Source organism: Leucoraja erinacea, chromosome 6, assembly GCF_028641065.1.
Source record: "Leucoraja erinacea ecotype New England chromosome 6, Leri_hhj_1, whole genome shotgun sequence".
NCBI classification, from domain to species: domain Eukaryota; kingdom Metazoa; phylum Chordata; class Chondrichthyes; order Rajiformes; family Rajidae; genus Leucoraja; species Leucoraja erinaceus.
Genome location: NC_073382.1, coordinates 83,747,650 through 83,773,569, shown reverse-complemented (window position 1 = coordinate 83,773,569; position 25,920 = coordinate 83,747,650). Strand labels below are relative to the sequence as shown.

General features: G+C 44.5%; 2 protein-coding genes across 8 annotated transcripts in view; both read left to right on the top strand.

Annotated features, from left to right (window-relative positions):
* nek3 (NIMA related kinase 3) overlaps nt 1–17,844 on the top strand; it is a 30,522-nt gene extending 12,678 nt beyond the window's left edge. For 2 of the 3 annotated variants that reach the window (XM_055637473.1, XM_055637475.1), the window contains 13 exons: nt 1,033–1,130; nt 2,284–2,367; nt 2,852–2,919; nt 4,732–4,818; nt 6,582–6,636; nt 8,538–8,738; nt 9,552–9,630; nt 9,832–9,893; nt 12,845–12,956; nt 15,238–15,393; nt 15,758–15,892; nt 16,443–16,569; nt 17,730–17,844. In XM_055637473.1, the coding sequence (XP_055493448.1) occupies nt 1,033–1,130; nt 2,284–2,367; nt 2,852–2,919; nt 4,732–4,818; nt 6,582–6,636; nt 8,538–8,738; nt 9,552–9,630; nt 9,832–9,893; nt 12,845–12,956; nt 15,238–15,393; nt 15,758–15,892; nt 16,443–16,569; nt 17,730–17,799 (1,334 nt within the window). In that variant the 3' untranslated portion in view covers nt 17,800–17,844. The remainder of the gene's footprint in view (nt 1–1,032; nt 1,131–2,283; nt 2,368–2,851; nt 2,920–4,731; nt 4,819–6,581; nt 6,637–8,537; nt 8,739–9,551; nt 9,631–9,831; nt 9,894–12,844; nt 12,957–15,237; nt 15,394–15,757; nt 15,893–16,442; nt 16,570–17,729) is intronic. The other variant, XM_055637474.1, reaches the window with a different exon arrangement.
* A 139-nt stretch (nt 17,845–17,983) lies between these two features.
* LOC129698361 (serine/threonine-protein kinase Nek5-like) overlaps nt 17,984–25,920 on the top strand; it is a 50,341-nt gene continuing 42,404 nt past the window's right edge. For 2 of the 5 annotated variants that reach the window (XM_055637472.1, XM_055637468.1), the window contains exons 1-3: nt 20,796–20,898; nt 23,187–23,327; nt 25,801–25,897. In XM_055637472.1, the coding sequence (XP_055493447.1) occupies nt 23,211–23,327; nt 25,801–25,897 (214 nt within the window). In that variant the 5' untranslated portion in view covers nt 20,796–20,898; nt 23,187–23,210. Of the gene's footprint in view, nt 18,669–20,784; nt 20,899–23,186; nt 23,328–25,800; nt 25,898–25,920 lie in introns of those variants that run through there. The other 3 variants (XM_055637470.1, XM_055637469.1, XM_055637471.1) reach the window with 3 other exon arrangements.

Below are 25,920 nucleotides of genomic sequence, written 5' to 3'. Positions count from 1 at the left end.
TTTGATTTATTCATGAACATCTTGTATGTGTTTGAAGAGTCATAGAGCTATACAGCAGGGAAGCAAGCCCATGGGTCCAGCTCGTTCATGCCAACCAAGGTGGCATTCTTGGCTACTACCAATTGGTCACATTTGGCACAATGCCTCTAAGTCATTGTTAAATACACTCCCCGGTTCCTGAACCTTCTCCAGGGATACACTTGATACCAGCTGCCTCCTTTTTCTATAGAACCATAGAAACATAGAAAATAGGTGCAGGAGTAGGCCATTCGTCCCTTCGAACCTGCACCGCCATTCAATATGATCATGGCTGATCATCCAACTCAGTATCCCGTACCTGCCCTCTCTCCATACCCCCTGATCCCTTTAGCCACAAGGGCCACATCTAACTGCCTCTTAAATATAGCCAATGAACTGGCCTCAACTACCTTCTGTGGCAGAGAGTTCCAGAGATTCACCACTCTCTGCGTGAAAAATGTTTTTCTCATCTCGATTCTAAAGGATTTCCCCTCTATCCTTAAGCTGTGACCCCTTGTTCTGGACTTCCCCAATATCGGGAACAATCTTCCTGCATCTAGCCTGTCCAACCCCTTAAGAATTCCTGACCAGAACCTAATTTTCTCTCATCATCCAGGCTTCCTTGCAACTACTACCCTTGTCCTTCACTCCAACATATGCTTTACACTCTCACCATTACACTTTCCCGACCAAACAACCGACTCCAAACAACTTTTGAATTTATCTGCCTTCAATTCTGGAGATAATTTCTCCGAGTTTATGCATTGTCATTTGTCTAGCCTCGTTGTCTAGCCATTGTCTATCTTCCATTCTCAAGGAAATTGCCCAATCTGATGTGACTATATATCATGCTTGGTCATACCAATTGGGGATGAATTTCTTGTGAAATACAATTAATTTCTACATAAACCTGTGATAGTAAATGATCACTTCAAATAGGACAGTAGCTCGTTGTCATTTTAATTTGCCGGCCACATCACTTTGAATACCACATGCATCGGGTTTCTGTTACAGCTGAAGGACATCTCTATATAGTGATGGAATACTGTGATGGAGGAGATCTCACCCAGAAACTCCTGCAGCAAAAGCAACAACTGTTCCCAGAAGAAACGGTATGTGTGTTTAGTTTAGTTTAGTTTAGAGATACATCGCGGAAACAGGCCATTTGGCCCACCGAGTCCGCACCGACCAGCTATCGCCACACATTAACACTATCCTACACACACTAGGAAAAATGTTATACATACACAATTTTATCCATTAACCTACATACCTGTACGTCTTTGGAGTGTGGGAGGAAACCGAAGATCTTAGAGAAAACCCACATGGTCACGGGGAGAACGTACAGACTCCGTACAGACATCACCCGTAGTCAGGATTGAACCCGGGTCTCTGGCGCTACAAGCACTGTAAGGCAGCAACTCTACCGCTGCACCACTGTGGCTGCCCGTGCTTTGTTAAAATTTAATTTTCATAGTCATAGCATCAAAGAGCACAGAAAAAGGCCCTTCAGCCCAACCAACCCATGTTGACCAAGATGTCCTATCTAAGCTAGTTCCATCTGTTGGCCCATATCCCTCTAAATCTTTTCTTTCCATGTACCTTCCAAATGGCTTTTATATGTTGTTACAGTACCTGCCTCAGCTTCCTCCTCTGGCAGTTCGTTCCATACACACACCACCCTCTGTGTGGAAAAAGTTGCCCCTCAGGGCAACTTTAAATTAAATTTAATTTTTTTTATTAAATTAAAATTAAATTAAATTATAATTAAAATTTAAATTTCCCCCTCTCACCTTAAACCTATGCCCCCTGGTTCTTGATTCCCTTAGCCTGGGTAAAATACTGTGTGCATTCACCCTATCTATTCCCTTCATGATTTTATCCACCTTTATAAGATCACCCCTCAGCCTCCTGCGCTCCAAGGAATAAAGTCCTAGTCTGCTCAGCTGATTAGTTTCGCTCAGGCCTTTGAGTCTAGGCAACATCCTTGTCTGTCATCAGTTATAATAATTACGTGATGAGACAGGCTCGAGAGGCTGTGACCCACAGCGGGTCTCAACTACCTTCGCTGGCAGCTGGTTCCATACACCCACCCCCCTCTGCGTGGAAACAATTGCCCTACACTGCGATGTCAATTCAACTTTTACTTTAAATCAATTATATGTGTTGAATAGTGAGTTTGATGAGATGTACAGCAATCTTTTTACGAAGCTTTTGCCCAATTGCAGTGTGAACGTGGAGCATGTTTTGTTAATATTCTAACAGGTACTGAATCTGTTTGTGCAAATCTGTCTTGGAATGAAGCACATTCACGACAAACGGGTTCTTCATCGAGACATTAAAACTAAGGCAAGTATTCCTTTTCATGGGTGAAATAGTGAACCAAACAGAGAATGTTCCACTTTAAGAATGAGATTAAAATGTGAGATTTTATAAAAATAGTGGCAATTCACGCAACAATTCAGTGGCTGCTGCAGGTCGATTAATGACCTCAACTGTAACGATGGCCACCTATAAGCTGCTTAAACTATTGCCTGGTTTAATTGAAAATATATACAGGTATATTTTAAATTTTCGTAATGCATTTGTAATAAAACTGATAATTTGATATTGAAAAGGTATCACAACTAAAATTCTAAACGTTTGAAAATCTGGGTTTAAACACTTCTGAGATGCCTGTAAATTCCAACGCATACTGTTACAAAAGAACCCTCTGGTAATCTGTAAATAGTGAACTGATCACTGCACAAAAGACACGGGCCATTGCAGTGAATTAATCGCACAATGTGTTAGAATGTAATGAAAATGATTCACTTTTGATTTCAAAATGCAGAATGTTTTCCTGACTAAGAACGGAGTGGTTAAGCTGGGAGACTTTGGTTCTGCTCATCTACTGAAGAGGTAAATTCCCAATGACAACAGGAGCTTGAGGTGATACTTTTGATCTTAAATCTTTTTAGAAACTCTCGTAGATTTGAAGAGCAATGAAACAGGCCCTTTGGCCCACCTTGACCATGCTGACCAAGATGGTATACTGGGCTAGTCCCATCTGCCTCGATTTGGCCCATATCCCTCTAAACCCTCCCTATCCATATATCTGTCCAAATGTCTTTTAAAAGTCAGACAGAAGGAACTGCAGACGCTGACAACTTGCATAGAATACAATGTGTTGGAGTCGCTCAGCGGGTCAGTCTTAATCTCTGAAGGACATGGAAAGGCGATGTTGTCTGAAGATGGACCCTGACCAGAAACATCCTCAAAGATGCTGCCCGACTCGCTGAGTTACTCATGTGTTCTTTTAAATATCGTAATTGTACCTGATTCTATAGCTTCCTCTGACAGCTCGTTCCAGATATGGACTACTAACCTTTGAATGAAAAAGTTGCCCTCGATGTCCCTCTTAAATCTTTCCCCTCTTGATTAAGCCTGTGCCCTCTAGTTTTAGAATCCTCTACTCTGGGGGTATAAAGACTGGGCGTTCACTTTATCCATGCACTTTGTGATCTTGTACACCTCAATAAGGTCGCCCCTCAGCCTCCTCCGTTCCAAAGAAAAAAGTCCCAGCCTATCCAACCTCTCCCTGTAACTCAAGCCCGCAAACACAGGTAACATCCTGGTGAGTCTCTTCTGCACACTTTCAAATTTATTGTGTAAGAAATAACATGCTTGCACACAACAATAGAATCATAACATTTTATGGCAGAAATGGGGCTGTTTGGCAGGGTGTGCTTGTGTGAAGCAGCTGATCTGTTTTGTAAGATAAGATACATTTATTGTCATTTGGACCCCTTGAGGTCCAAACGAAATGCCGTTTCTGCAGCCATACATTACAAACACATAGACCCAAGACACAACATGATTTACATAAACATCCATCACATCGCTGTGATGGAAGGCCAAAAAAACTTATCTCTCCACTGCACTCTCTCACCCCCCGATGTCAGAGTCAAAGTCAAAGCCCCCGGCTGGCGATGGCGATTGTCCCGCGGCCATTAAAGCCACGCCGGGTGATGCAAGGTCGCACACCGGGTCTTGGTGTTAGAGCCCCCGGCGTGCGCTCGCAGAGTCCCGCGGCCATTCCAAGCCGCGCGGGGCAGTGGTGTCAGGCCCCGCTCCAGGAGCTCTTCAACCCCGCAACTCGGGCGGGGGAAGTCGCCGTTGCGAGAGCCCTGAAAAGCGGTCTCCCTCCAGGGAGCCGCGGGCTCCCGGTGTCGCCGTCCACCGACCTGTCGTTGGAGCCTCCGACTCTCCGGTCGGGCCGCAGCAGCAGCAGCGCTCCTCCACCGCTCCACCCGCTCCGGACTCGGCCAGCCCCGCGACGGCGACGGTGAGTTGTAGCACCAGAGTCCCCGGCTTCTTCCTGTTGTAGGCCGCTCCTCGTTGCGGCCCCAACGACAACGGAAACCCGACGAGAAAAGGTCGGGTCTCCAGTGCAGGGAGAGATTTAAAAAGTTTCCCCCCCACACCCCCACCCCCCCCCACACACTCACACCAACAAAAAATAACAAAAACTACATTAAAACACAGACAGAAAATAATAAAACGCGGACAGACTGCAGAGGCCGCTGCTGGCCAGAGCCGCGCCGCCCACCGGAACTTGTATCCAGTATCATTGCAGGTTGCTTCTCAGATACTCACTCAAATGCTTTAGAATGATCGAGAATGTTTTCAAAAGTTATTCTCTCTAATGTAATCTTGCTTTCCTGTCCGCAGCCCCCTGGCTTTTGCTCATACCTACGTGGGAACTCCCTACTACGTATCTCCAGAAATCTGGGAGAATAAACCGTACAACAACAAAAGGTAGGCACTTCAATGCACACAGTGCATTCAGAAAATATTCAGACCCCTTCACTTTTTCCACATTTTGTTACGTTACAGCCTTATTCTAAAATGGATTGAATTACTTTTTTTTTTATCATCAATCTACACACAATACCCCTGAATGAAGAAGCAAAAACAGGTGTTTAGAAATTTTTGCAAAGTAATTAAAATTAAATAACTGAAATATCACATTCACATACATATTCAGACCCTTTACTATGACACTCAAAATTGAGCTTAGGTCCATCCTGTTTCCATTGATTATCCTTGAGATGTTTCTACAACTTGATTGGAGTCCACCAGTGGTGAATTAAATTGATTGGACATAGAAACATAGAAACATAGAAATTAGGTGTAGGCCATTCGGCCCTTTCGATATGATCATGGCTGATCATCCAACTCAGTATCCCGTACCTGCCTTCTCTCCATACCCCCTGATCCCCTTAGCCACAAGGGCCACATCTAACTCCCTCTTAAATATAGCCAATGAACTGGCCTCAACTACCCTCTGTGGCAGAGAGTTCCAGAGATTCACCACCCTCTGTGTGAAAAAAGTTCTTCTCATCTCGGTTTTAAAGGATTTCCCTCTTATCCTTAAGCTGTGATTATGCATGATTTGGAAAAGCACACACCTGTCTATATATAAGGTCCCACAGTTGACAGTGCATATCAGAGCAAAAACCAAGCCATGAAGACAAAGGAAGGTAGACAAAAAAGACAAAAATGCTGGAGAAACTCAGCGGGTGAGACTTGAGGCTGTAATCGCTGCCAAAAGGTGCCTCAACAAAGTACTGAGTAAAGGGTCTGAATACTTATGTAAATGTGATATTTCAGTTATTTATTTTTAATTACTTTGCAAACATTTCTAAATACCTGGTTTTGCTTCTTTATTTTGGGGTATGGTGTGTAGATTGATGATAAAACAAATAAGAATTGAATCCATTGTAAAATAAGGGTGTAACGTAACAAAATGTGGAACATGTGAAGGGGTCTGAATACTTTCTGAAGGCACTGTGTCTGGTGATGGGCAGGTAACCAATTATTTCAGTGCAATATCATGGTTTGTTTTAAAGCTCCTGATGAATAAAGTCCATGCTTGCCCAAGATGCCTCATCTACACCAGTCCCATTCGCCTGCGTTTGGCCCATATCCCCTCAAACCGTTCCTATCCATATCCTGTCCAAGTGTCTTTTAAATGGTTACAGTACCTGCCTCAACTATCTCCTCAGGCAGCTTGTTCCATATACCCACCACCCTCAGTGTGTGGAAAATGTTGCTTCTCAGGTTCGTATTACACCTTTCCACTATCACCTTAAACCTTTGTCCTCTGGTTCTTGATTCCCCTGCTCTAGGTCAAAGACTCTCTGCATTCACCCTGTCTATTCCCCTCATCATCTGAAATACCTCTATGAGATCACCCCTCGGCCTCCTGCACTCCAAGGAATAAAGTCCATGCTTGCCCAACCTCTCCCTATAGCTCAGGCCAGAGAGTTCTGGCAACATTCTTGCAAATCTTTTCTGCACTCTTTCCAGCTTAATGGCATCTTTCTTACAGCAGGGTGCCCAAAACTGAACACAATATTTCAAATCTGGCCTCACCAACATCTATGTAACTGGTTATTGGTAGAAGGGTTTCTGTAGAAATAGTTCTGCAATTTCCACTGATGAAACAATAAAAATTGCTGTTATTATTAGATTGTACCAAAGTCATTTCACTCTTTTCATCTGTTTTGTTGTTTTAGTGACATCTGGGCCTTGGGATGTGTCTTGTATGAAATCTGTGCTCTGCGGCATCCTGTAAGTAAATGCTATCACAATTGATATGCTTCTGTAAACAGGGAAAATATTTAGGGTGACACCAGAAACTGCAGATGCTGGAATCATAAGCAAAACACAAAGTGCTGGAGGAACTCAGCGGGTCAGGTCAGGCAGCATCTGTGGAGGGAATGGACAGACGACGCTTTGGGTCGGGACCCTTCGTCACACTGATGGGGTAAAGGCCCTGTCCCACTTTCCTGAGTTACTCACAAAATCTCCCGAGTTTTCCCCTTGATTCAAACTCTGGGAATTACGGTAATAGCTGTTCGTAGGTACTCGGGGTTTTTTTTTTAACTCGTGGACATTTTTCAACATGTGAAAAAATGTCCCGACTTACCTGATGCCCCGAGTTCCTACGGCTGGCATTACGAGCCGCTACGGAACATCTACGGACTCCTACGTGCCTGCTACTGACATTACCCGACATTCCCCGAGTTCGAATCAAGGGGAAAACTCGGGAGAGTTCGTGAGTAACTCGGGAAAGTGGGACAGGGCCTTTAAGGGGGAGATTGCTGGAAAAGAGAGGTGGGGATGGGACAAAGTCTGGCAAGTGATAGATGGATGCGGGGGCGCGGATAAGCATGAAAGTAGTTTGGGAACCCTGAAGGTCATCAGAGTTATCTTCAAATGGGGTATGTTAGTAACATGGAGAGGAGAGGGATAATCTTGCTCGGTTACTCGGCACTGGGTGAGGTGTACAGATGCTAATCTATTCCTGCATTTGGTTCTATTGAAGTCAATGAATCGTCCGAGGTTGGGTACATCTTGCCACTGACAGTCTCGATTGGGTTTCCTACCTCCGATCAAAGATGGATTTCTCTTCCCGGATCTCAGGAGATGGAAAGATCTCTGAGAGAGGAGTAAATGTACATGACAAACGGTTGCTAATAGGTTAACCAGGTCAGAGTGAAACAAAATACCCATATAACCATATAACAATTACAGCACGGAAACAGGCCATCTCGACCCTTCTAGTCCGTGCCGAACACATAATCTCCCCTAGTCCCATATACCTGCGCTCAGACCATAACCCTCCATTCCCTTCCCATCCATATAACTATCCGATTTATTTTTAAATGATAAAAACGAACCTGCCTCCACCACCTTCACTGGAAGCTCATTCCACACAGCTACCACTCTCTGAGTAAAGAAGTTCCCCCTCATGTTACCCCTAAACTTCAGTCCCTTAATTCTCATGTCATGTCCCCTTGTTTGAATCTTCCCTACTCTCAGTGGGAAAAGCTTTTCCACGTCAACTCTGTCTATCCCTCTCATCATTTTAAAAACCTCTATCAAGTCCCCCCTTAACCTTCTGCGCACCAAAGAATAAAGCCCTAACTTGTTCAACCTTTCTCTATAACTTAGTTGCTGAAACCCAGGCAACATTCTAGTAAATCTCCTCTGTACTCTCTCTATTTTGTTGACATCCTTCCTATAATTAGGCGACCAAAATTGTACGCCATACTCCAGAATTGGCCTCAAATGATTCATTTAGTTGAGTAATTTACTCTCTGGTGCCATGCTTTTCAATGGGTTTTTTGTCAAATATTTAGTTTAGTTTAGAGAAACAGTGTGGAAACAGGCTCTTCGGCCTACTGAGTCCGCACCGACCCATGATCCCCGCACATTAACACTATCCTACACACGGGACAATTTACACTTATACCAAGCCAATTTACCTACAAACTTGTACATCTTTGAAGTGTGGGAGGAAACCCACGTGGCCACAGGGAGAACGTACAGACAGCACCCGTGGTCAGGATCAAACTCGGGTCTCCAGCGCTGTAAGTGCTACAAGGCAGCAACGTTACCGCTGCGCCACCGTGACGATCATCATATATTCTGCAAATGAATTTATTTTTACTATTTTGCTTCCCTAGTTCCAGTCGAACAGCTGGAAGAGTCTCATACTGAAGATTTGTAAAGGCTCTTACGCCCCAATTCCAAGTCTGTACTCCTATGAGCTGCATTACATCCTTAAACAAATGTTCAAGAGGAGCTCGAAGGATCGGCCCTCCATTAACACCATTCTTGCCAGGCGTTGCTTTGCAAAGCTAATCCGCAATTACTTATCACCCGAGGTGAGGAGATCTGATGTTTATCCATTAGTATTTGAAAGGCCGTTCTTTAAACGTGTACAGTTCCAGATTGTGGCACCTGTTATTGAAAAAGTTACTTTTATAACAACTAAACCAGGTTCGCTTCTTAATAAACAGACACCACACAAACTGTTTGGTAGACCAGTTCAAAACTTTACTTAACATCGGCCGATGGAAGGGAGCGAGAATTCCAGCTAAGTGACCAATGTAGACACTCAACTGTCCTCGGTCCTCTTCTCTGAACAACAGAATTACATTGCCTTAAATAGGGTTTTTTTGTCCCCTTAGCACATTCCACAGACATTAATCATGTCAGAGGTACAGGAAAAGGTTTCCACAGATTGCATCACATCAAAGGCCTTTTGTTTACATGGTACAAGATATACTAAAAACATTGGCCATTTGCTTTAGTTCATTTTATTTCCACTTCCCTGTTTTTTTCTTTGTCATTTGGTCCCTCATAAACATAGGCCATCTGCTTTATTGCCTCTTGCTTCAAAGTTGTGACCAACTATGTCTCTCTTCCTCTATCACCTCCTCCCCCATAAACATTGGTCATTTGCTTTATGGCATCTCACTTCAAAGATTTGACTAGCTATGTCTCTCTTCCTTGTTGTCACTTCCTCACTTGGGAGACAATGTTATGGTATTTATTATCCCACACACTGCAACCTTAGACAAGCCTAATTTGACACTAAATATAAACTGTAAGCTAGCCCTGAAACCTATTTTAATTTTTTTCTTATTTTTGTAACTTTATTCGGCTTCATCATTATAATCAACCTGCTTCCACAGATGGTGAAACAGGAATTCAGTGAAGCGACAACGAATAAGAAAAGAACCACACCAACTAAACAAAAAAAAGTTGTGAAAGGTATGTACAGACACTGAGAATATATGAAGTGTTGCACGGGTTTTGTTGTGTATGAACTATTTTTTATTTTCAACAAAGTATAATTTTTAAATTAAATTTAAAAAAAAATAATTATTAGAAATTCTGTTGTGCATTATTCAAATACCGAATAGTGAGATTTATTCCAGGTGCTGATTCAATCCATGTATTGGTCTTTCCCAGGCGGTGTAGCAAGTAAATGTGGAGAACACTCTGCTGGAGCTAGTGGAAGCAAAGGGAACATGGTTTGTATAAACTCTTGGCGTAATATGCCGTAATATTAAAGTATAGAAGGGTCAGAACAGTGGCACAGCGGTAGAGTTGATGTCTTACAGCAGCAGAGACCTGGCTTCGATCCTGACTATGGGTGCTGTCTGTGTGGAGTTTGTACGTTCTCTCTGTGACTGCGTGGGTTTCACCGAGTGCTCTGGTTTCCTCCCACATTCCACAGGCGTGCGGGTTTGTAGGTTAATTGAGTTCTGTAAGTTGCTCCAATGTGTAGGATAGAACTGGTGTACTGGTGACTGCTGGTTGGCGCAGACTCGGAGGGCCGAAGGGCCTGCTTCTCATGATCTATCTCTAAACTATAGAAGTTAAGACATTATGTCACAGTTGAACAAGATCTCATGGCTGCATTTGTATTGTGTTCATGCTGAAAAGAGCGCAGAGGATTAATAAAGATGTTGCCAGGACTCGAGGGCCTGAGTTGTAGGGAGAGGTTGGGAAGGCTCGGACTTTATTCCTTGGAGCACAGGAGGATGAGGGTGATCTTATAGTGGAGTACATGAAGGGAATAGACAGGGTGAATGTACACTTTCCCAGGGTAGGAGTATCAAGAAACAGAGGACATAGTTTTAAGGTGAGAGGCAGGTGGGTATATGGAACAAGCTGCCAGCGGAGATAGTTGCGGCAGGTACTATAACATTTAAAATACATTTGGACAGGTACATGGATAGGAATGGCTTCGAGCGATATGGGCCAAACATGGGTAGGTGGGTTAGTCTGTGGGGCATGTTGGTGGGCGTGGGCAAGTTGGGCGGAAAGGCCTATTTCCACGCTGTATGACTGCTGTGGGCACAAATATTCCAACCAAAGAGAAAGGGAGAGAGAGCCTAACCTTGAGGTTCAGTGGTGCTACAGTCACTGAGTGCCCACCATCAGTATCCTGGGGTTGACCTGTAACTAGTTACTGACCAGCCAGAAATACGGAGGCTCTGAGCTAAGGTCAAGGCTGGGTATCCTGGGGTGAGTGATCTGCTTCTTGCATCTCAAAGCCTTCCCACCTTCGACAAGTTGGGAGTATGTGAGACCCTTCCCCACTTGCTGCATTAGACTGTGCCCTATGGTTCTGAAAGAGGCAGCTTTAGAGATTGTGAAGGCATTAATAGTGATATTTCAAGAATCACTGGAGCCAGGATTGCTTCCAGATGATTGGGAAATTGCCAATATTACCTCACAGTGCAAGAAGGGAGCAAAGCAAAATCGTGGCACTTTCAGCCGGCTAGTCTGACTTAAGATTTTGGTGCTCTCTGGTGATTCTGGTAAATGTTACCAGCTCTCATTGTCCGTAGTTTGATAATGGCGCAGAAATATCCAGAGATGTGTTTCACTGGAGGTGATAACGGATCGGTTTAAACTAGATTGCCAATGGGATGCAATCTAGTTTATGCAGGACCGAGGCAGGTGTGAGGTTAGAAGTTGATGTGGAGGATGATGAGTGTAAGTATGGAGGACCGAATAGGCAGGAGAAAGGCAGAGAGTGAGGAAAGAATGGTGGTTTAAATTGCACATATTTCAATGAACATGGGGCATGGATAGGCACAGGTGATTGGGATGTTGTTGCCATTACAGGAACCTGGTTAAGAGAGGGGCAGGACTGGCAGCTCAATGTTCTAGGCTACAGATGCTTCAGGAGAGATAGAGGTGAGGGTAAAAGAGGGGGGGGGTTGCATTATTGGTTAAGGAGATGTCACAGCAGTGGTCAGGGGTGACATTAGGGATGGTTCATCTGGTGGGGCTATATGGGTGGAGCTGAGGAAGAAGAAAGGGATGATCATCTTTTTGGGAATGTATTACAGGCCCTCAAATAGTCCACGGGAATTAGAAGAGCAAATGTGACAGGAGATTGCAGTCAGCTGCAGGTCTAATAAGGTTGTCGTAGTCGGGGGTTTTAATTTTCCCAGCATTGATTGGGAATGTTAGAGTGCGAAAGGTTTAAACGCAGTGGAACCCGTCAGATGTGCTCAGGAGAGTTTCCTCTGGCAATAGGTGAGGGCTCGACATGGGAGAGGGCAACTCTTGATCGAGTTTTGGGAAATTGGGAGGGGCAAGTGGATGAAGTGTTCATGGATGAGCCTTTTGAGACCAACAACCACCGATCTATTAGGTTCAAGATAATTATAGATAGGGACAAGAGCAGGCCCACAACTTAAAATTCTAAATTGAAATGATTTACATAGAAACATAGAAAATAGGTGCAGGAGTAGGCCATTTGGCCCTTCCATTTAATATGATCATGGCTGATCATCCAACTCGGTATCCTGTACCTGCTTTCTCTCCATACCTCCTGATCCCTTTAGCCACATCTAACTCCCTCTTAAATATAGCCAATGAACTGGCCTCAACTCCATTCTATGGACCCGCGGACCTGAGCTACAGGGAGAGGTTGGGCAGGTTAGGACTTTATTCCTTGGAGCGCAGGAGGATGAGGGGTGTTCTTATAGAGGTGTAGAAAATCATGAGAGGAATAGATTGGGTAGATTGCAGAGCCTCTTATCAAGAGTAGGGGAATCGAGGACCAGAGGACCTTAGGTTGAAGGATAAGGGGAAAAGATTTAATAGGAACCTGAGGGGTAACATTTTCATGCAAAGGGTTGTAGGTGTATGGAATGAGCTGCCGGTGGAGGTAGTTGAGGCAGATACGATTGTACGGTTTAAGAAACATTTAGGCAGGATAGGACAGGTTTAGAGGGATATGAGCCAAATGTAGGCAAGTGGGACTAGTATAGATGGGGCATGTTGGCTGGTGTGGGCAAATTGTGCCGAAGCACTTGTTTCCACACTGCAAGACTCTGACTCTGAAGTGCTGATTTGGGGATCCATGTGAGGTTAATCATATCCTAGTCTCAGTATTTGTTAAATGCCTAATTTGGTTGATAATTTCTCTCTTTTTATGATATGACGTAACATTGTAAAGGAAACGACAGAGAAATCTCCAGCCATTCGGAAATGGAATGCGGCAGAAGGCAAAAACATCGCCACGGGTCTGGCGCAAAAAACATTGGAAGTAACTGCTTCTCAAATGGAAGGTGAAGTAATCTGTTAGATGCTCTGTAATCTGTTCCTCATGTGCCAATTGGCCAGGTGTAACTGGCATCTTTTACAGGCTGCACAGATTTTGCACTTGTCCCATTGATGACAATATTGACATTGACATATTGCAATAATTTGGATTTTACTTGAAAATTTAAAGTAGACAAATCACGTAATTCTTACTGAGATATTTGATTTTTGGACTTCCTATTTTTATATCCTATCAGCTGTCTTTTCCTGTTATTGATAGAGCCACTGCCTCACAGCGCCAGAGTCCTGGGTTCAATACTTACCTTGGGTGCTGTCTCTCTGGAGTTTGCACGTTCTCCCTGAGACCGCGTGGGTTTCCGCCCACAAACCAAAGACATGAGGATATTTAGGTTATTTGGCCTCTGTAAATTGTCGCTCGTGTGTAGGGAGTGGATGAGAAAGTGGGATAACATGGAACCAGTGTGAACGGGTGACCGATGGTTGGCATGGACTTGGTGGGCCGAAGGGCCTGCTTCCACGCTGTATCTTTCAATCAATCAAATAATAAAATACTGTTAATAGACACAAAATGCTGGAGTAACTCAGCGGGATAGGCAGCATCTCTGGAGAGAATGAATGGGTGACGTTTTGGGTCGAGACCCTTCTTCAGACTGATGTCAGGAGAGGGGAAGATACATAGTGTAAGGTGTGAAAATAGGACAAAGGGAATGGAGATTAAGGCAAATGTAGATTAGATCATTGTTAGCTTGGAGGAGTTAACAACAATGGAAACGGAGATAAAATGTAATTGGGGATAGAAAAACTGGTTGGAAAACTGGGAAAGGGGAGGGATGGAGAGAGAGGGAAAGCAAAGGTTACTTGAAGTTAGAGAAGTCAATGTTCATACCGCCCAAGCGAAATATGAGGTGCTGTTTCTCTAATTTGCGCTGGGCCTCACTCTGACAATGGAGGAGGCCCAGGACCGAAAGGTCAGTGTGGGAATGGGAGAGGGAGTTAAAGTGTTTAGCAACCGGGAGATCAGGTACGTTTAGGCGGACTGAACGAAGGTGTTCAGCAAAACTATTGCGAGCCTGCACTTGGTCTCGCTGATATATGGGAGTCCACACCAGGAACAGCGGATACAGTCTATGAGGATGGAGGAGGTGCAAGTAATCCTCTGCCTCACCTGAAAAGATTGTTGGGGTCCTTGGATGGAGTGGAGGGGGGAGGTATAGGGACAGGTGTTGCATCCATCTCCTGCCATTGCAGGGGAAAGTACCTGGGGAGGGGGTGGTTTGGGTGGGAAGGGATGAGTTGACCAGGAAGTTGCGGAGCGAACAGTCTCTGCGGAAAACAGAAAGGGGTGGAGGATGGGAAGATGTGGCCAGTAGTGGGATCCCGTTGGAGGTGGTGAAAATGTTGGAGGATTATATGCTGTATGCGTCGGCTGATGGGTGTAAGATGAGGACAAGGGGGGCTCTGTCCTCTTACGACTGGGCGAGAGGGAGTGCAAGAGCGGAGCTGCGGGATATCGAGGAGACCCTAGTGAGAGCCTCATCTATGGAGAAAGAGGAGAAAGAACTGTTTAATGCCTAATTTGGTTGATCATCTTTTTCTTTTTGTGCTGTGATTAACATTGTTAAGAAAACGACAAATAGTGCTCTCTGCATCAATTTTTATATATTTGAAAATGTGACTAGAGTTTGAGCAGATTTCTGATGTGAGGCAAGTTGCAGTGAGTGAGAGGAACTATGCGGGTTAGTGCAGTTACAGAAGCAGAGATACAGCATGGAAACAGGCCCTTCTGCCCACCAAGTCTATGCTGACCCACACACATACACACGCACGCACGCACGCACGCACACACACACATGCACACACACACTAAGGATAATTTAATAATTTACTGGAGTCAATTAACCTGTAAACCCGTACGTCTTTGGAATGTGGGAGGAAACCGGAGCACCCGGAGAAAACTCATGCGGTAACAGGGAGAATGTACAAACTCCGCACAGACAAGCACCCGTAGTCAGGATCGAACCTGGATCTCTGATCCTGTGAGGCAGCAGTTCTACCGGTGCAGTTTTCAATGGATGGAGATTCCTCTGTCGTTTCCTTAACAATGTCGACATCATATCATAAAAAGAGAAACCTGATCAACCAAATTAGGCATTAAACGGTTCTTTTTCCTGAACGTGAAGAGCTGGGATTAATAACCGTGACGGAATAAAATTGCATGGTTTGTGTAATCGGGTTCTCCCCTTCACCTTCCAACTTGTTTAGTTGTCTTTACCCCCCCATTCACAGTGACGCCCAGAGGGGAGCAGGCGGTGATACACAGTTCCAGAGCCCGTGGGGAGGCTGCTCGACGGCAGTGGAATGAGTTCCCTCCGGACACGGTGCTGGGCATCCTTGAGAATGCACCGCTCTCGTCAGTCCTCACCGCTGGCGAAGATCACCGCGGTAACTTATAGCTACTGCTTTGGAGAGTGCTGATCTTTACAAATCCTTGTGGGAATGTGTTGATTCATGCATGGGGTGGGGAATATTTCACAGGAACCTGAGGGGTAACTGCTTTTACACAAAGGATGGTGGGTGTATGGAACGAGCTGCCGGTTGAGGCAGGTACTGTCATAACATTTATGAAACATGTGGACAGGTACATGGATAGGACAGGTTTAGAGGGATATGGGCCAAGTCGGGCAGGTGGGGCTAGTGTAGATGGGACATGTTAGCCGGCGTGGGCAAGTAGGGCCGAAGGGCATGTTTCCATGCTGTATCACTCCATGACTCTATACGGTGATATTAACATCTTGCTATTTATTAGGTGACGGTGTTTCAGTGTTTCCAAAAATCAATCTGCGAAAAGAATGGAACCAAGAACCTCCCGAAACAGTTCTTAATTTCTTACAGAATATTAACACAAACCTGGCTTCTAAGACCTACACGATAAATAAAGGAGGTAAGAATTAGAGTTACAAATGAAAAATGGTTACATTTCTTTCTCATTATCTTTTTTTCACCTCTCACCTGTGCCCACCTATCCAGCGAGAGGGGAGAGATGTAAGAGGGACTTAACGACAACTTTTCTACTCGGAGGGTAGTCTGTATCTGGAATGAGCTGCCAGAGGAAGCTATAGATACGGATACAATTACGACTTTAAAAGACATTTGGACAGATATATGGATAGGACGGGTTTCGAGGGATACGGGCCAAATGGGGGTATCCCACTCTGCCAACTTGGTCAACATGATCAAGAAGGGCCGACGGGCCTGTTTCTATGCTGTACAGTATCACTTTGTGCTCCTATTACACAGACACTGGAGAAGAGGGCTGTGCGGGTCTGTGCGTTGTTTACCGATGGCTGCAATAATACCTGGCTGTCCTCATGAGTATGTGGATAGCAAGTCAGCTGATTACAAGGGCTGAGGGCACTAAATGTGAGCACAAGGTTGGAAAATAATCTTCTGCCATTAATGTTTAAACGGACTAACCGAGCTTGTTTCTCCAGTGTCTGCAACCTATCTCATGGGCCCACTCTCAGCTGACACCGGAAAGGCTGATGATGTCGACGGTGAAATGGAAACTATCCAGTTGGATCCAGACAGATCCGAGCCCAGATCCGATGATGAAGACACGTAAGATCAAACATCATTCGGGCAATGCTGCAGAAAACCTCAGCAACTGCGTTGAGAAGGCTCAGTGGGCAAGAGCATTTCCACCTTTCTGGATAAACATTTGTAGTGTGGAAGGTGTCTTATGAAGTGGAGCAGGGGCCCGCGCTGAAGTGCAAACTCTGTCCTCTGGTTGTCATCAGAAGCCACCCCGATCTCATTGAGATGCTTATTTCCAAATCCTATAACACAATGTACGGTACACTCCAACATACAGTTGGGTTTTCTAAGAGTTTAATTTGTACCCACTCTTCCTGTTGGACAACTTAATGTAGTCCAGATATTGCAAAATAATTACCGAGGTGGAAATCATCAACTCCATTCAATTGACCCTCCAGAAAGATGCACTTGCCACCTGGTCCAGCAAGAGCAATATCTTTTTGTCACAATCATCTTCCAATTTCTAAACTAATTCCCTCCAATTCAATGTAGACAAAAAAAATGCTGGGGAAACTCAGCGAGTGAGGCAGCATCGATGGGGAAATGGAGTGGGCGATGTCTCGGATTGAGAATCTTCTTCAGACTCAAGAAGGGTCTCGACCTGAAACGTGGCCTATTCTTTTTCTCCATAGATGCTGCCTCACCCACTGAGTTTCTCCAGCATATTTTGTCTGCTTTCGATTTTTCCAGCATCTGCAGTTCCTTCTTAAACAACCATCCAATTCAATGGCACTTCTAGGTTGTCTAATTAATTAAGTTTCTTAATATTCCTCGAAACAATTTCAATCCCAATCTGCAGACCAACATTCTTAATATTCCTCTCACTATCTCCCTCCCACATTCCCACTCAACCTTGTTCCATTAATGAGCACATTCTTCCCAATACTCCATATCATCTCCATGGTTGATTAGTATGGTCGATGAGCTTCAGGGGCTTTGAGGAGTAGACAGATGTGACTGCTGCAACTTGCTGCCTCAACATTGTACACTCAAATTCTCAGCACTGTTCGGTTTCCTTACCCCAGTGAGTGCATTGTCCTCCAGGATTGTCTGGAGCCAGTGGGATCGATCCCCGTGATAGATTGTCTACCCCCTGCGACTCCCACTGTGACCAAGACTGAATGAAATGGGTCCAGAAATGGTCCTTTGCTGGTGTAATGTGTCTACCTGTTTCTCTGTTGCAGGGACTTTGAGGAAGATGATGAACCAGACTGGGTGGATGAAATTAAGAAGTTGCTGGAGAACACTCTTTAAAGTGCTGATATTGATCTCAATGTTACAAATTAAATTTATTTTCATTTGAATTGTTTTGGTCGTCAGATGTAGATTGTCAGGTTTAAAAAAAATATGTTGATATATACACACTGAACTTTTTTTCTCCCGTTATGTACTATGTTTACATATTTTGTTGTGCTGCAGCAAGCACGAATTTCATTGTCCTATCTGGAACATATGACAATAAAACACTCTTGACTCTTGACTCAACAGGTCAGATAGCATCTCTGGAGAACATGAATAGGTGACATTTTGGGGCGAGACCCATCTTCAGACTGATTGTAGATGTGGGGCAAAGAAACAGGAAGAGAGATAGGATGAAGGCTGGAAGGTAATAGATTAATGCAGGTGAGATGGGGGGTGGTTGATAGGCAGGCGGTGAACAAAGGTCAGAGATAAAAAGACAATGTGTGACAAAAGGATTGAGGATTTGTGAGTTGTTAAACTAGACCCCTTCCCCCTTCCACCCACATTCCTTCCTCTAGCTTCACAATTTGCAAGCGATCTCCACTAATGGGAGCTGTTCACCAGACCATGGTAATACTTTACTGTGGGAGTAAGCACTAGATCACTGGTGATTACTTTTGGTTAGTGCTCTGCTGGTTTAAGATTTATTGATAATGTATTAAATGTTATTCACATTTTGTAATACTAATCCAAGCTTTTTCTTTCAATGAAAATGGACACCCTGTCTTCCAAATAGAACTTTCTCAAATCATATGTTTTCTAACAACACATGGACATTATCAAACCATAGAGAGAAGTCATTGTCACATGGAGGCTACTTGATCCCTGCAAATCCATGCTGATGGATGGATACGTGAAGGTTGCTTCAAATGTTTAACTAGGTAATGCTTACTTAAATCTAATGACTTGGACTTGGGTTGGAGTCTGAGAGAACTCCAATAGTTTAGGTTAGGTTAGACATACAGTGCGAAAACAGGCCCTTCGTCCCACCAGGTCTGCGGCGACCAGTAATCCCTGCATATTAACATTATCCTACACATACTAGGGACAATTTCTACATTTACCAAGCCAATTATCCTACAAACCTGTATCTCTTTGGAGTGTGGGAGGAAACCGAAGATCTTGGAGAAAACCCACGCAGGTCACGGGGAGAACATACAAACTCCGTACAGACAGCACCCGTAGTCGGGATCGAACCGTTCTCTGACGCTGCAAGCACTGTATGGTAGCAACTCTACCGCTGAATCAGAGTGCCGCAATATGGTTGAAGAAGCTTGTCCGTGATTGTATTATTCACAGATGCCCAGAGAGCAAGCAGAGAGAAGCATCTGCAAAATATGTTGCATTTCAGCAATGTTTGCTGAAAAACCTGTGACAAAGTTGTGGATAGTTGTCAGCCAGGTGTACATGTGCTGTGATCCACTAAAATACTACCAAATAAATTCAAAACCAGCTCGCATGCATGCTGGATGTTGTCTGTATCGCAGAGTACGGTTATGCAACTGTAAAGACAATGCAAACAGAATACTAAATGCTGATGGAAGTCAGCGGATCATGCGGCATTGGTGGATGAATGGACAGACGATGTTTTAGTCGGGAACCTTCAGCCTGATGAAGTAGGGGGGAGAAAGCTGGAAAAGTGAGGTGGGGTAGGACAAAGCCTGGCAAGTGATGGGTGGATGCAGGTGGTGGGGGAGATTGGCAGATGGGTGACAAGGAAACAAAAGAGTGTCAGACACTGCCAGAGTGTAGATCTAAAGATAGGAGGATGTAAGCATAAAACACTACACCATAAGAAGGGTCTCAACCCGAAACGTTGCCTATTTCCTTCGCTCCATGGCTGCTGCCTCACCCGCTGAATTTCTCCAGCATTTTTTGTCTACACCATAAGAACAGGCACTTGTGCAATCCAAAAGGCATAATGTGCCTATCCAAAAGTCTCTTGAAAACCAATATCGTATCTGCCTCTACTCCCGGCAACACATTGCAGGTACCCACTGCCATCTCAGCAATAAAAACTTGCCATGTATATCTCTTTAAGGTTTATCCCTCCCTCATCATGCCTTCCAGTCATTGATATTTTCATCCTAGGAAAAAGGTTCTGCCTGTCCTCGTAATCTATAGTGGCCTCTAAACGTGTGTGAGAACTGTATACCAGGATATCCAACAGGTCCACTAGTGTGGGAGAGTCTAGGACTAGAGGTCATAGTCTCAGAATTAAAGGACGTTCTTTTCGGAAGGGGATTAGAAATTTCTTTAGCCAGAGGGTGGGGAATCTGTGGAATTCCTTACCACAGAAGGCTGTGGAGGCCAAGTCAGTGGATATTTTTCAGGCAGGGATAGATAGATTCTTGATTAGTACAGGTGTCGGAGGTTATGGGGAGAAGGCTGGAGAATGGGGTTAGGAAGGAGAGATGGATCAGCCATGATTGAATGGTGGAGTAGACTTGATGGGGCGAAATCCTGGTCACTTATGTCACTTATCCCCTTTATCCTTATTCACAGCTTAAGGATAAAGGGGAAATCCTTTAAAACCGAGATGAGAAGAACTTTTTTCACGCAGAGAGTGGTGAATCTCTGGAACTCTCTGCCGCAGAGGGTAGTTGAGGCCACAGTTCATTGGCTATATTTAAGAGGGAGTTAGATGTGGCCCTTGTGGCTAAGGGGATCAGGGGGTATGGAGAGAAGGCAGGTACGGGATACTGAGTTGGATGATCAGCCATGATCATATTGAATGGCGGTGCAGGCTCGAAGGGCCGAATGGCCTACTCCTGCACCTAATTTCTATGTTTCTATGTTTCTATGTTATGAGGACGGTCCGCATGTGTGGAGGTGGGAGATAGTCTGGGCTGATGGGCTGAAGCTGCGCTCGCTGCCTGATTGGCCGAGGGCGGCGGCAGGTGCCGGTGCGGGCCGCGGTGCACGCCGGGGGCTGTAGTTGGGTGTGAGCCGCAGGCATCGGTTGCCATGGTGAGCGGGACTACAAGATCCAGGATGCCCCGCGCGGAGCCCCGGCCGGGCCCTCACCGACCCACCGACAGACGGACAGACGGAGGCTGGAGCTGCATCTGGGCCCGGTGGCGGGGACCAGGCCAGGTCAGGTCAGGTCAGGTAAGGTGATGGGGATGGGGAAGGGGAGGAGGGGAGAGGAGGGGGAGAGGGACACGGCGGGAAGCCCGGCCGCTCTGACTGTGGCTGTCGTCATGGTAACCAGCTATACACTGACCCAGATAGACACAGAATGCTGGAGTAACTCAGCGGGACGGGCAGCATCTCTGGAGAGAAGGAATGGGTGACATTTCTTCAGACTGAAGAGGGGTCTCGACCCAAAATGTCACCCATTTTCTTCTCTCCAGAGATGCTGCCCGTCCTGCTGAGTTACTCCAGCTTTTTGTGTCCATCTTCGGTTTAAACCAGCATCTGCAGTTCCTTCCTACACATAAACTGACACAGTCCGCCCATCAGATTGTAAATTGATCCTCCCTCGTTCCTCTCTGTCTCCACTCTGAAGAAGGGTCCCGACCCGAAACATCACCCATCCTGTGCTCATGTCCAACTTCGATATAAACCTGCACTTCCTTCCTCCACACACACTCTCTCTCTATCTGTGCCCCTGTTTGTCTTTCTCTGTCTCCATCTCTCTGTCTCCCTCCACTCTCTCTCCTATCTGTGTTTCTGTCTCTCTCTCCACGCCCTCCCTCTCTCTCCCTACACTCACTGTCACTCTGCTCCCCTGCCTGCCCCTCGTTTCTTGTTCCACTCTCTCCGTCTCTCCATCTCTGTCACTCTCTCCACCTCCACTTTATCTCTGTCCCCCTCCCCTCAGCCATGATCATATTGAATGGCGGTCCCCCTCCCCCTGCACCTAATTTCTATATCTCCCCCTCTCCTCTCTCTCGCCCTCTCCACTCTATCTGAAGCACAGGATCGTTTAAGGTTGACTGCTTTTGAAACGGCAGCTAAAATATATCACAAATCCTTTGCCAAGGTTCCTCATGGTAGGCTGCTCTGGAAGGTTAGATCACATTGGATCCAGGGTGAGCTAGATAATTGGATGCAGAATTGACTTGAAGGAAGGAGGCAGAGGGTGATGGTAGAAGATGTATTTTAGACTCTCAGCCTGTAATAAGTGGTGTACCACAGGGATAGGTGCTTGGTCCATTATTTATGTTAACAATTTGGATGTCAACATAGGTAGCGTGGTCAGTAAGTTTACAGATGTCACTATATTTGGTGGTATAGTGGACAGTGAAGAATGTTACCCAAGTTTACCGCAGGATCTTAATCAACTGGGCCAGTGATCCAAGGAATGGCTGAAGGAGTTTAAAAATGACTGTTGCCAAAAATGTTCTTGTTAATACTACTGCCTCACACAGTTCCAGAGACTGGGATTCAATGATGACATTGGGTGCTGCCTCTATGGAGTTTGTATGTTCTCTCTGTGACCACATAGGTTTCATTCAGGTGCTCTAGTTTCCTCCAAGCTCTTAGAAATGTATGTGTTGTCAAATTATTTGGCCACTGTAAAATTCCACATATGTACAGAGGTGGCAGGAGAACCAAGACTGGATGGGGAAGGATTATTTGGAGGGGGAGGAATTATTGGGGATGTGAGAGAGGCAATTGGATTAGTGTAGATAGGTGCCTAGTTATCATCAGAGATGTGGTAGGATGGAGAGCCTGTTTTTATGCTTCATGGCTCTATGATTCGAAAAACAAAATGTAGGGTCAGTCTAAAGAAGGTTCTCCAGAGATGCTGCCTGACCCGCTGAGTTACTCCAGCACTTTGTGTCTTTTTTTTGTAAACCAGTATCCCCAGTTCCTTGTTTCTCCTTAGGATCTTTGTTCGTAGGTTATCTTTAGTTCGAGATTAAAATATAGGTTGGAAATTCATGAATGTTTATCTGGGGAGGCTGTTAACTTCATGACATTATCATTGCAATTTTTAGAATTGTACAATGCCTCAGGAAAAGCTGAGTGATATAATAATGTTTCATAAAAGTAGCCTAATACTGCCTACCCAAATTCAACTTTTGACTATGTAGGAACCAAGCTTTACGGCACCACGCAACACTAACCTCAGCAACTATGATCTTCCACGGGCGTGCTTTTGGTTGCACTACAAACCAGTTGTGGTTTAAAGTTACCAAGTATTATTGATAATTTATTGTATTATTGATTAGTGTACATTCATCTCTGCGAATTGAGCTTACGGGCAAGTAAGCAATTGCAGCAAGTAAGAACTTAATTGTTTATTGTTGTTACATATGACAATTAAACACTCTTGACTCTTGACATTTTGTGTTAATTTTGACAATTGTGGCTTTTCTACTAATGTAAAGCCCACAATACAAATGACCTTTAAGTTCATAAGTAGAAAACTGTATTTTCTATTTTAGGTTTGCGACAGATTATCTAACACAATGGATAAATATGACGTAATCAGGCAGATTGGTAAAGGAGCATTTGGAAAAGCTTTCTTGGTTAAAGACAAAGGTCACAGCACACAGGTTGTGATAAAAGAGATTAAAACTGCAAAGGTGAGCCTGCATTTGAAATAAATCGACTCTCCTCTGAAACCTCTATGAAAATAGCTTTTATACATTTTGAAAAATAAGGTTCTGTAGCTAATTTTTGATTTGCATTTGCAATAATTACCTAACTAGTTAAACATGTTAAAATGGTACCTACAATTTATTTCAGCAACTTCTCCATTTTCAATTCTGCTTCCCGGTTTATCTCCACGGTCTTCCTGATTATCTCCTAGCCCTTATCTAACTTCATCTTCTCTAAAGAAGGGCCCATACCCGAAATGTCATCTATCCAGGTTCTCTTCAGATGCTCCTTGAGTTAGTTTAGTTTAGTTTATTGCTACGTGTACCAAAGTATAGTGAAAAGCTTTTGTTGCGTGCTATCCAGTCTGCAGAAAGACAATAATAATAATAATAACTTTATTTATAAAGCGCTTTTAGACAACATCAGTTACCACAAAGTGCTGTACATGGGAAGTCAACAAAAAGTTATTACAAACTACTAAAACCATTAAGACGACAGGACTATAAAAACAGTAAAAATTAAAAGACATTAAAAGCACTAAAACAGGAACAATGTCTCAGCCAGTGTCGAAAGCCAGTGAATAAAAGTGAGTTTTTAGGGAGGATTTAAAGATGGACAGTGAAGGGGCCTGTCTGATCTGCAGCGGCAAGGTGTTCCAGAGTGCCGGGGCAGCAACAGAAAAGGCTCTATCCCCTCTGAGCTTCCGCTTAGAACTTGGTACCTCAAGGAGCAGCTGATCCGCTGACCTGAGGCACCGGGTAGGAGCATATAGGTGGAGCAGCTCAGAGAGGTAAGGTGGGGCGAGGCCATTCAAAGATTTAAAAACAAATAAAAGAATTTTAAAATGAACTCGAAAGTGCACTGGGAGCCAGTGAAGGGAGGCCAAAATTGGCGTAATGTGCTCCCTCTTTCGAGTTCCGGTTAAAAGGCGAGCGGCAGCATTTTGGACCAGCTGGAGACGAGCCAACGAAGCTCGTGAGACTCCAGAGTAGAGCGCGTTACAGTAATCCAGCCAAGATGAAATAAAGGCGTGAATTACTGTTTCAAAATGCTGCCGCTCGAGAATGGGCTTCACCTTTGCCAGCTTCCTTAGGTGAAAGAAGCTGGACTTAACCACTGCGCCTATTTGTTTATCTAATTTAAAATCACCATACATGATTACAATCGAGCCATCCACAGCGTACAGATACATGAAGAACATTCTTGCTATTGAGGGAGTGCAGTGTAGGTTCACCAGGTTAATTGCCGGGACTGACATATGATGAAAGAATCGGTTGACTGGGCTTGTATTCACTGGAATTTAGAAGGATGAGAGGGAATCTTATAGAAACATATAACATTCTTAAGGGATTGGACAGGCTAGATGCAGGAAAAATATTCCCGATGTTTGGGGAGTCCAGAACCAGCGGTCACAGTTTAAGAATAAGGGGTAGGCCATTTAGGACTGAGATGAGGAAAAACGTTTCCACCCAGAGAGTTGTGAATCTGTGGAATTCTCAGGCAGTGTAGGTCAATTCACAGGTTTTCAAGAGAGGGTTAGATTTAGCTCTTAGGGCTAATGGAATCAAGGGATATGGGGAAAAAGCCAGAACGGGATACTGATTTTGTATGATCAGCCATGATCATGTTGAATGGCGGTGCTGGCTCGAAGGGCCAAATGGTCCACTCCTGCACCTATTTTCTATGTTTCTATGTCAAAGGGAATAATTTTCAGTGCAAGATAAAGTCCAGCAAAGTCCGATTAAAGATAGTCCAAGTGAAAAGATAGTCAAATGAATTACTTTGTGTTTTTTTAAATCTCTCCAACACACCTAAGCTTCTCTAATTTCATGGACAATACCTGCAGGAATCTGCCCCATGTGGTTTACCATGATGATTAGCCATCCCCTCCCTCCCGCGCTCTCACTGTTTAGGTTCCCCATCATCCTTTTTATGATTGACATTTGTTATTATGAGGATCTGTGGAGAAGAGGGTTGGAAAGTTAGGATTGTCCAGTTAAACTGCACATGAAGCTTCCACTGTAAATGTTCCTGAGTACAAGTGGATGGCAGGAGAATCTAGGGTGGTTGGAGAAGATCCCAACCCGAAACGTCGCCTATCCATGCTCTTCAGAGATGCTGCCTGACCTGCTGAACTACTGCACCTTTTTTATAATCCACATCTTCAGTTCCTTGTTTCTATATGTGTGGGAGATGTTTGGGATGTGAGAAGGGAAAGTGGGAGTAGTGTAGAAACAGCACTCTCACAGACAAAGACAAAGACAAAACCAACCTGCCCCCTCTCTCTGCCCAGTGCCTTGTCAATGTCAGTAAATATGCTACAAGGAATTCCTATTGCGTGGTTCTTGACCTGAAATGTTAACTATTGTTCCCTCTTCATGAGCTCTGAGTACTTTCAACATTTTCACTTTTGAGATCTAGCACATTGTCAGTTTGCTTGCCGCCTTCTACTTTCAGATGCGCCAGAAAGAAAAGGAGGCTTCCTTTAAAGAAGTGACTCTCCTGGAAAAAATGAAACACCCCAACATTGTAACATTTGTGGATTCATTTGAAGGTAACAATTTTTCTTACGTTTAT